Source organism: Octopus bimaculoides, chromosome 2 (genome assembly GCF_001194135.2).
Source record: "Octopus bimaculoides isolate UCB-OBI-ISO-001 chromosome 2, ASM119413v2, whole genome shotgun sequence".
In the NCBI taxonomy this organism is placed as follows: domain Eukaryota; kingdom Metazoa; phylum Mollusca; class Cephalopoda; order Octopoda; family Octopodidae; genus Octopus; species Octopus bimaculoides.
Window position 1 is genome coordinate 162,651,456 of NC_068982.1, and position 11,547 is coordinate 162,663,002.

At 34.5% G+C, this 11,547-nt stretch overlaps 1 protein-coding gene across 6 annotated transcripts in view; it reads right to left on the reverse strand.

Moving 5' to 3' along the window:
* The window catches only part of LOC106875263 (rab GTPase-activating protein 1), a 120,644-nt gene that overhangs the window by 71,728 nt on the left and 37,369 nt on the right, over positions 1 to 11,547 (reverse strand). For all 6 annotated transcript variants that reach the window (XM_014923344.2, XM_014923343.2, XM_014923342.2 and 3 more), the window contains exon 2: positions 2,109 to 2,466. In XM_014923344.2, coding sequence (XP_014778830.1) covers positions 2,109 to 2,415 — 307 coding nt within the window. In that variant the 5' untranslated portion in view covers positions 2,416 to 2,466. The remainder of the gene's footprint in view (positions 1 to 2,108; positions 2,467 to 11,547) is intronic.

Consider the following 11,547-nt stretch of genomic DNA (forward strand, 5'->3'; position numbering starts at 1 on the left):
TATATATATATATATATATATATATATATGTATGTGTGTTTGTGTGTCTGTGTTTGTCCCCCCACCATCGCTTGACAACCGATGCTAGTGTGTTTATGTCCCCGTAACTTAGCGGTTCGGCAAAAAGAGACCGATAGAATAAGTACTAGGCTTACAAAGAATAAGTCCTGGGGTCGATTTTCTCAACTAAAGGCGGTGCTCCAGCATGGCCACAGTCAAATGACTGAAACAAGTAAAAGAGTAAAAGAATATATGCGCTGGGGTATATTATGTAATTTTCCTCTCTCATGCACAGACACTATTTATATATAAATATTGACTTTATAAAAGTCATACTGATTTACTGTCAGTTCAAAATGTTTTTAAATAAATTATTAATATTACAGTATAGGTTGATATATTTTGAGACCCATTTTTAATAATCTTATTAGAAGATGAAGCATTACACAAGTAGTCTTTTGAAAAACAAGTAAAAACTTGAGCTTAAGCAATGATTACAGACTCAAGATGTGTTCCACTCACTAAATATAGGGTTTAAAATTGGTCTCAAAAAGTTAACCTCAATATATTTTTAAATATAACTGAAATATTTAGAAGCTACAGTACTAAGTAAGGATCTTGCATGAACTTGGGAATAACTGCCGTTCATTATTTTACATTCTACTTTATAATTTGTGATACATATAAATATACATAGGAATGAATGCAAAATATATATTATATATTATACATTCTCTCTATATATATATATGTGTATATATTGTACATTATATCACCGGTCTGGAACCCCTATCTTGCCTAGGATATTAATCATCTGGAAACCGTTCAGCAATGTGCAACCAAGAGAATACCCTCCATCAGGCATTTGCCATATTCTGAATGCCTTACTTCCCTGGGTATGGATACAGTGAAACTCCAACGTCTGGCAACTGACTTGGCAGACACCCATAAAATTATTAACCATCTTACTAACAATAACTCTGAGCATCTTTTCAAATTCCACCTGTCTAACACCTGTGGACATGTTTACAAAGTCAGAAAACAGCACAGCTCCCATGACTTTCGGAAACATTTTTTCACGCTAAGAGTTGCTGAAGCATGGAACAAACTACCAGCATCAGTTGTTAGTTGTTGGAGCACTGCATCCTTGAAAACTTCCATGCTTCCTGAGATTCGCCAACACTACACCTGAATTTCTGCCCTCCATACACACACAAGCATGTATCTGACTCATACACTGTTCACTTTCCAGACATTTGTACATTACTGTATATGCTTTATACGCACTTTTGACAAGCTGTAGTGCACCTGAGCACTGTATACAATAATTTCATTATTATTATTATCATACGAATATATTGCGGAAGTTTCTTTCTGGACAGGAGACTTCAACATTAATTCAGTTCAAGTCATTGTTGGGAATAAATACAAAATTAATCTGGTTCAACCTTGGGCCGCACTCTACCAACATGTCCACTTAAGTTACAAATAGGAACCAAATCCCTTTGGTTCAGCTTTAGACGACAATTTATCAATAAGTTTACCTATTTTTCAATAATAGGTTCAATGTAGTCTCAGACCACTGCACACTAATCAGTTCACTTAACAGTTAAGGATAAATACTCTGCCATTTCAGTTTAATTTCAAACCACAGTCCATTTGTTTTTTGGGGTTTTTTTATCTGCTTTGCCACTGAATCTAAACTCTGGATTTGATTACAAACTGTGTGTAATGGCAGGTGTGCACAGACACCATTAAGCATCCACCATCAGATGGGCATCTTCCTTGTCAATTCTTACCAATTTAGTTATAGATTGAATTAAGATAATAATAATGTAATGGCCTCTGAGATCTGTTTGGAAAAGTAACTCAATAAATTCTATTCAAGTATTTAAGCATCATAGCTATGTATCTAAACAAAGGAGGAGAGTTGTACAATTGATTTGGTTAATAGACAATGAGAATGAATGGTTCTATATAAGTTCTATCTAACTTTAAAAATCTTTTTTTTTTTTAGACATTCTCAAATGACATCCAATTGATATAAAATACAAAAGGAGATCAAATGAATAAACAACAAAGATAAAAGGGTCTTTTTGAGGTCTCACCTGGTATTCCTGATTTAGACTCATCCATGCTGCTGTTCATATTACTCACTTTGTGAGTGTTGAGCACATCTACGGATTGGCTGGAAGGTATCACATGATCAGGTTGGTTTGAAGTACAGCTATCTGACATATCAGGTGATATAGGAGTTGAAGCCATCTTAAAGTCTATGGAACTATCATCAGTAATCTCCTCATTGATGTCATTGATATCACCAGTAATCTTCAGCTTTGGATCCCCATTTACCATAACAAAGTCCTCGCCAGTCGATGAAGATTCCACAGAACTTCGACTCACTGTGTCTTCCATGGTGACAAACCTGGCTCACAGTGGTCGAGCACAAGTGAAAAGCAACTCTACCTAGAAAAACAATAAAAGACACAGAAAATAAACTTTAAAAATCAATTCCAGAAAGAAAAACAAAATATTTTTAATCATCATTATCATTACCATTTTTACATTCACTTTTCCTTGTATGTGCAGATTGCATAGTCTCTTCTTGTGTTCCTTTGTCAGCAACTTAGCAACATCACTTGTTGTGTTCCTTTGTCATCTCCTTTGTAAAGTTCAACATCCTAAGATCAGCTTTCACAACTTCCCATCTATCATTATCCATATGCATCACATGTCCATACCAATGCAGTCATCTTTTTTGCACACTACATCTCATACCTCTTATACCCAATTTTTCTTTCAGCTCAACTGTGCCTTGTCTTCCATGTGCACAAACATTGCATATTCAATGAAGCACTTGTTTTATCTCTTTCCATCCTTCACACATACTCTGCATTCACTACCTACATCTAATATTTGTTAGACTATTTTACATCCTTTCTAACATGAGTGGAAAGGTTTATTTATTGGAAAAAGTATTCTAATGATTGGATATTCATCCAATCTATTATTATTATTATTATTATTATTATTATCATTGGTGACAAGCCGGCAGAATCATTAGCACACCAAAATGCTTAGTGGTATTTCACCTGCTGCTATGTTTTGAGTTCAAATTCCATGAAGGTCGACTTTACCTGTCATCCTTTCAGGGTTGATAAATTAAGTACCAGTGAAACACTGGGGACCGATGTAAATGACTAGACCCCTCCTCCAAAATTTCAGACCTTGTGCCTTTAGGAGAAAGGATTATTATTATTATGTTAAACGATGATGATTATTATTGTACCACAAACATATCTTATTTTCCAGTCTGGTAAATGGTAATATTTAAACAATTCTACTTTGTTAGGGCTGACCAATGCACAATCATATACATTGACTTAGTGATTCTTTCATCACTACTTGGGCAAGTACAATAAAGTTTATTCTTTGTTGATGAGGTCATAATAAGACCAAAATATGCCTGTAGCTGTCTACCATACTTGCTGAAATAATTAAAATATTATTGGTAATTGATTAATATTGTTTGCTTGTTGTTTTTTTTCTAACCACATAATTATTTCTAATTAGCTTTTTAATGTTTAATGCACTGAATATTTCAACATCATCCAGTGTGTACATAACTATCAAGAGCTGTTGACATCTTGTATTTTTAGAATTTTAGGTTAATAATTGGTGAGGTGTCACTCTACAACAGATGCAATCCATTTTCGGTTTGAGTTAACTGCAGTAATTTGAAATGAAGTGCTTTGCCTAAGGATATATAATGCCACCTAGTCCTGGAACCAAATTCACAATCATACAACCAGGAGTCCAACAACTTAACCACTGGACCATAGGCATTCACTACTCAATATATCAACACTAACTTAACTAAGTAAATGGGTGTGTTACTCAAGCAGTAGATCTGCTCTTATGATCGTAGGATAGTAGTCAAAACACTTTAACTTCAATTATAGTGTCCTTTATCATCATTACTTTGATCTGAAATTGGTGTGTACTTCCATAACACACATACATTACATCTACATAAGTAATAATTACAGTATTTCAAGATCAATAAAGATAAAATGTAGTTAAATTTACTATCATAAAATCAATTGTAAATGATTCAATTCTATTAAATTTGCTGTAAAAACAATTTCCTTGGTTATTTGAAGTAAGTTAATAGTATGACTGACAATCATGATTATTGGAGAGTGGGCTATGTAATGTGGTTTTATGAGTTCTTATTGTTGTTTAGTCTCAAATCAACCCTGATCCAACAAACTTATGATCAAAAGCGTTCCAGTCTTGACAATCTTTTCTTTTTTTTCACAGTGTGTATTATGTTCTTCAATATGCTCTTTCTTTTTAAGATGGTAGGGACTGATCAGAAAGCAATTTGGTTGCTTTTTCTAGCAGCTTCAATAACTAAGTGGATCAAGAACAGGAAATCTTTTTTAAGAAGCGAGCTGCATTAGACATGGTTCATCATCAGGCAGGCTGCATTACCAAAAAAATGCAAGGTAATTTTTCATTCGGCATGCCATTTGAAAGGTCCTGCTTGCTGAAGTTTGCCCACAACTGGTGTAAGCACTGCCTCATCTGAATGGTATGATGTAGTATGGCATCTACCGTAGTATGAGCACATGGGGTTGTGTTGTGAGTGTAGTGTTGTTTGTGTATGTATTGTTGTGATATTGTGATATGATGTCACTATCAGTGATGCATGTGTGCGTATGTGCGTTCAGTTGTCTGGTGTGTACTGTGCAATGTTGTATGCTATGGTGTCTGATGCGGTATGAGTGTGGTGTAAAGTATGACATACTGTGGTGGTACAGTGTGTGGGATGTTATGTGTGTGATACAGCATGTATGATGTGTGGAGTTGTTATTGTTTAGTTTAGGTTAGCCTGCTTCAGCAGACCATTGATCAACAGTTCTAACCATGACCATCCCATTTTTTCGAACATAGCATATCTAGGATGATTTTAACAACACTTGTGAATATTCGGGTCAAGTCTCTGGTCTAAAGATAATTTCCTCCTTACTTTCCACTTGCTTCAGCAGCTCTCTAAGTCATCAAAAAATGAGTAGATAAAGGATAGGGTTAACTGAATTGTTTAGCATGGGCTTTAAGAGTGAGACATAGTAAGAATAGCAGAAACAGGGGAGGTGTAATGCATTAGATGGGTTAACCAGTTAAGAATTTTGTGCTGTATTTATAATCAAGACACATAAGTCTGCGATGACCAAGTCTACTTAGGTATTGAAAAGATGGAAAAAATATCTTTTATAAAACACTTGTAGCACTAGAAGTTAATCACCAGTCAGATTTAAAATTTAAAAATGATATATCAATGGATATTTTGTTTTTCTATCCTAGAGGCTAGAATAATTCAATGTTTCCTTCATTTTTTTAAGACAGTAAGGTACAATTTGAATGAAATTCTGATGTTGTTTCTAACAGGCCAAGAAACTACAAAAATTTTCTCCTAGGCTCAATGGAATGTGTTTGTATGACATCTGGAGAAAAGAATTTAAAGTTTCAGGCATTATTCCACTTTGTAAATTTTATTAAAAAGGCCATATAGTATATATTTCCTTTTGCAAGAGTCATGGTGGCTGAGTGGTAGAATTGTTAATCTTAAAATGAAATCTTCATAGTAAAACAATATTTCTGATGCAACCTAGTTGAAATGTTACCAGTGTTCACTCTCATAGATAAAAACCATCTCATTTACTCCACAGCTATTCACATGTATTAAAAGAAATGTAATACAACAAACCAGGTGTTTATTTTTGTTGTTACTGTTAGAAAGAGAAAGGGCAGTGCCTAAGTTTCCTATATTGGGAAGTCAAGAATAACTGGTTGGTTTGATTATAAAGAAGGCTATTCAAAAATTTAATCCATACAAAATAGACAAATAAAAGTTTTGTTCTTTTCAATGGTAACATTTAACTCTAATCTCATGTGAGAAACTCCTTTATTTTTTGTATGTGTTTCCCTTTGCTCCAATGAATGAATTTAGCTAAAATACTATGCAAACCTATTTTACAATACATCTATTAAAATTACAAACCTGTTTTGCAATACATCCATTAAAATGAAGGATGTCAAATCATTTCTTGAGATATATAAACATGATGTTATACTAATCAAAGAGGGAGCTTCTATGTGGTTATTCAACCAGCTAGCAATAGCAGTGAAATCTCTCTCAAATTATCCTTACCATCTTAAAAAAATAAATAAAACGGACACAATAATGTAGCCTAAGATACACACTGAAAATAAGACAGGGTGGCTTTGATCATAGATCTACTTGATCACAGCTAATCTGAGGTTAAACTACGGCAATATGTAGAACACATAAAATATAATATTAGTAGAAAACTAAAAGACAAACTAGCAAAATCCAAATTGAAAAATTAAGATATTTGAAATAACCTTAGAATTAAAACTTAGCGAAACTGTTGAATAAGTGAATGGCTCTTTCATTAGAAGCAACTTCTATTTTTATCCTTTAGTCTAGAGGAGTTTATCACAGAAACAAGAGAACAGTTATGAAAGCTCCATTCCTACCATATGTCAATATTCACTGAAGATTCCAGCACATTGGCAGGCTATGTGTGTCTTGGTCTAAGAAATGTTGTTGCTGTTCCATTTTTGGAATACACACCTACACAACTGTTTAGTTGTGTGTATGCGTGTGCGTGTGTGTGTGTGTGTGTGTGTGTGCATGCGTGCATGTGCACACGCATGCATGTGTGTCCATGTGTGCATGCATGCATGTGTTACATTATTTGTTTTCTTATTTCTCATCAAAGCATTGAAACTTTGTCCTGAATTATGTCCACACTAACCAGCTGTATGTAGTCTACTAACTGATACTCCATCAGTTACACCAATGAGGGTTCCAATTGATCTGATTAATGCAAAACCTTGCTCATGTAATTAACATGCAAGTGGATGAGCACTCCACAGACATGAGAACCCTTCTACTAACTAATCTGGAATTATTTAACATAACATTGACATCATTGTTGTTTACTCAGTTCCCCATCTCAGTTTATTCAGATACAGTGTCTAGTCAACCCTCACATCATCTCAGTTCACAACATTGATTAACTTTATCTTAGTTTTTTTTTAGTTTACTTTTTAGTTAAGTAACTCTAAGATTTAGTCTCTACCTAACCTTACTCTTTCTATGATTACCCTAATTATTTATCTAGTCTTATCAACTATAGCAGCAATTTTTAATTTAGGGATACTTGAAACGTTTCAGAGATCCATAAACCACTAATTGAAATTTATCCTTTCATTCAATTACAAAAATCTTTCATAAATCCCATAAGCCAAAATTATATTATCAAAAAAATCAAAACCAAAATGCATTAGGTTGTATGAAATAACTTGCCCATCTGGAAAACACGTTTGATCATTTATATTATATCTTGAAAACAATATTTAAAACTATTTTTAAGTATAACTGACTTCTAATACAATATATTCCTACCAAATATTTTAGTCATTTGAATATAAAAAGAATAAATTTCTATGAAGTCACTTTGCTGAAGGATGATTATATATTTTTGTAAAGAAGAATCTCTTTAAAGTTAGAGAGTTGGGGAAAACTGAGACTTTGAAATTTCTTGTATCACATTTCACAACTGGCTGGTCTTTAACGGTAATTAAACCTTGCAGGATGAAAACAGCAATTTTGTTGTTGTTGTTATTATTGCTGTTACTTTTAGTGCCAGAATAAAAATATAAAATACTGCAAATCAAAGGGATGTTAATCATCTCAACCTACCAAGTAAATAACATCCAACAAAAAAAAAACTTCTATATGGTCGCCTGATCTGCTAAATATAACAGCCAAATCTCCCTCAGATCACACCCTGCAATCTTAAAAAGGGAAGGGCACATTGTTGGATAATGTAGTCTTAGATACAAGTTGTCTGAAGAAAAGACAAGGTCATTGCTGGAACACCCTTAAACATACACAGGCCTGCTTGACCAGAGTTGACCTAATAGCAAACAGTAGCTACCAAGTAAATAAAGACATCACAAGCATTGGTGGCTTGTATCCAAAAGAAAAATTTAAAAAGAGAAAGCAGGGATTTTGCTAAAGAGTGCCTAATTTCTGATATTAAATTTTATCAAAATGGTGTGTTGGTAGACAGGGTAAACAACAGTGGAATTCTATACTAAATCTCTTTCACTGAATTATAGTCTTGATCCTTTATGTTCTCAGTTAAAATTATGTTGAGTTGGCTTTGTGCTAAATTTCTTAAATTCATTCAATTAACTATATTCTTAAAGTGAAAAGATTCTAGACAAAGGAAAAAATATATAAAACATTATAATAGACATATCAAAATTAAATATATAAAGCAATATCAGATCTATCAAAATTTTCAATTATTTCTTTATTTAGAAGGAATTGTTGATCAACTTAAATTAGCATCTTAATTTATTAGCTCTAAAAGAATACAAGAAAGATTAAGTCATCCCAAACAGGTTTTGGCTATGAATTGCATAAGTAAAGCAAGTCTCCAACTAACTATTCTATTTTTAGACATATATAAATATATTGCTTAATAGTAGAATAGTAGAGAGATGTTGACAATTTTCACTGAATATTTTAACAATTTAACTTAATTTCATTAATATTATCAGCAAGTGATAGGCTTAAGATACAAAGTAGAAGAATTATGATGGCAAAATAATCAATACTAATGTTAACTGACATATGAAAATAAGTGTTTGGTTTGGACAACAGAAACAAAATGGTCATTCAGTGAAGATGTTAGATAACTATAAACAGTAACTTAATACTATGTATGTGTGTATGGAACACTTGAAAACATGTGACTATGAAGCACTAACTTAACAGCTGTGGGTGTGTGCGTAAAGAGCATTTGTAAATTTTGCCTAGATGAAGACAAAATCTAACATTAGGAGAGGCTCTTGTAAACATGTGACTATATTTTATTTATAAAGAGAAAGAAATAAAGGAAAGGACTTTATACTAACAAAATATAATTTTCTAAATCTACTGATTTTAATTTTCACAGGTTTGGCATATTGTGTCTAGTTTGTGTGTGAATAATGCATGGTTAGGAAAGATTAGGAAGGAATAAAGGGTTGTGTTAACTGCATAAGAGTAGGTATTGTTAAATGTGGCAGTAAGTTGCACAGAAGGAAGAGAGTAGGGGACATAACCAAACCCTTGGGAACACTAGAGTTGAAAGTGAGGTAGGAAGAGCTATGTCAGTACATGCTAAATGGCATGATGTGATAGGAAGTTACCAAACCAAGAGATAAGAAATGGTTGGAGCCCATGGGTGGAAATTTTTGATAGAAAGTTTACATGCCAGACATTTCCAAAAGCTTTGCTGATGTCTAGAGTAACAACACTGCTTTTGCCAAACTTCTTTAGAAGAACAGTCCACTGGTGGGTGAAATAAGAGAATAGGTCTCCAGTGGATCTGGCTCTACAGAAACTATACTGATAGTGACTGAAGAGAGAGAGAGAGCAGATGGAGAAAATCATTGTTAATGGTTGTTTCCATTATCTTGGAGATATTAGAAGTGAGAACAATAGGGAAATAGTTAACTAGGTTGGAGGGGTTGCTTACTTTGGAACAGGACTCACTGAAGCATGCTTCCAAATGTCGAGGTATATAATCCAGTAGAGAGCGAGAAATTAAAGAGTTTGGTAAGTTTGGAGCAAGTTCTGGGGCACACTGTTTAAGTGTAATGGAAAGGGCATTGTCAGGACAGGTGGCTTTGTTTGTTTAAAGTAGCTGGAGGTATTTCTGCACTTGACATATATATAAGCTGTGTGAGAAGCCTACTGAAACAGAAGTGGAAAGATCTGAAGAGCATTGGCCAAGGATGTGAAGTTGGATGCAAAACAGATGGCAAAGGTAGAGGCTTTCTCCATTAGGGTACTGCTTATGGAGTATCCTTATATAGAAGGAGAGGTAAACAGAGTTGGTGGAAATCTTTTTGACAAGGAACCAGAAGGATCAGGGCATCAGTAGCATACCAGAGTAACAAGGGTTGCACTGCTGAGTGAACACCACCCAGGTTTCTTGTGTGGGGAATGTAAAGAAACATGGTTAAAAGGATAGTTTTAGTTACCAATATAACTATTTCTGAAGGGTCAGGAGTGAACCTGTGTGCTACTAGGGATAAGTAGCATAAAACCAGTGGAGTTGACCAATTGGCTGGTTTGAAGTGCTATAAGGTCCAAGGTAAATGGGATGTTGTGTGGTCTGTGGTTGTGTACTGAGCAGTTGTGATAAAGTAGTGGTTGGATGACCCTATGGATGCAGAGACAGTTATGTCTAATAAAAGGTCAAGGATGTTTGTAGTTTCTAAGTAATGGTCAGGAATGTAAAGAGGGAATGAAACAAGATGGTGTAAAAAGTTGAGAACAGCACTGGATTTTGCTTCCACACCAGTCATGAGTGTGAAATTTACGAGGAGTTATAAACATTGAAGTTAACAAGGATGATGAAAGGGAAAGGCAAAATATATATTCTCAATGTAGAAGGTGCAATAGTCAGAGTAGCTGGTAGTCTAAGAAGTTCAGAGAACAATACAGGGAACAGATGTATTTGGAGGAATGAGGAAATGAGATGTTGAGCCGGAGTAACTGGAAGTCACTGTTGCTGAACCTAGGTGATATAGGTGAAAGACAAGGAGATTGGAGTCTATGTATGTGCAGACACTACCTTTCAGAAAGAAATTTAAGTTGAGAGTATATCCTGAGCAGTGAAGATGGGTTGTGAATAGGAGTTAAGAAAGTTGTGCCTCAGGAGAAACATGATGTGTGATTTGTTTGAGGGTAAGTAGTGGTGTGTGGGACCTAGGCTGGACAGAAGACCTCAGATGTTTAAGAAGAAGGAGAATAGTCCAATGGACATATGCGTATTTTTTGGTGTTACGGGAAGCATAGAGGGTGCTTGGAAAGGTCATGGAAATCTTTGATCCAGACACCTGATCAGATGCTTGCAACAAGTGAACTCTGATAAGGATACCCAAGGGCTGGTTGTATGGTGGTGTTAAAGTTGGGCAGTGTGGTATGCCCACCATTAAGGCAAAAAGGTATGGAAAAACTTTATGTTAAAGGGGGCTACATTAGTAAAAATAAAACAGGAAAAAAAAGACAGGAATCTATATATATATAAAAATGAGAATGTGTGTCTGTCTGTCTGTCTGTGTGAATCCCTAAAACTCGAGAACTACGCAACCAATTTCATTCAGATTTTACACATGCCTTACTTAGGGTTCCAGTTGTGTTTTAGTCAAAAAAATTTTTAGCTTCTTGCAGAGTTCGAGCACACGGCAACATAATATCTCCTCCACTATTTAAGTATTACGTGTCAAAAGTGAAACAAAAACACTCATGTCAAATACTTTCACTTTAAAAATGAAACTATTCCACTAACTGAAACAATCACATTTCGATACTGTAATGACAGATACTTTCACAGAGAGAGAAAGAAAGAAAGAGAGAGACAGAAAGAGAGAGACAGAAAGAGAGAG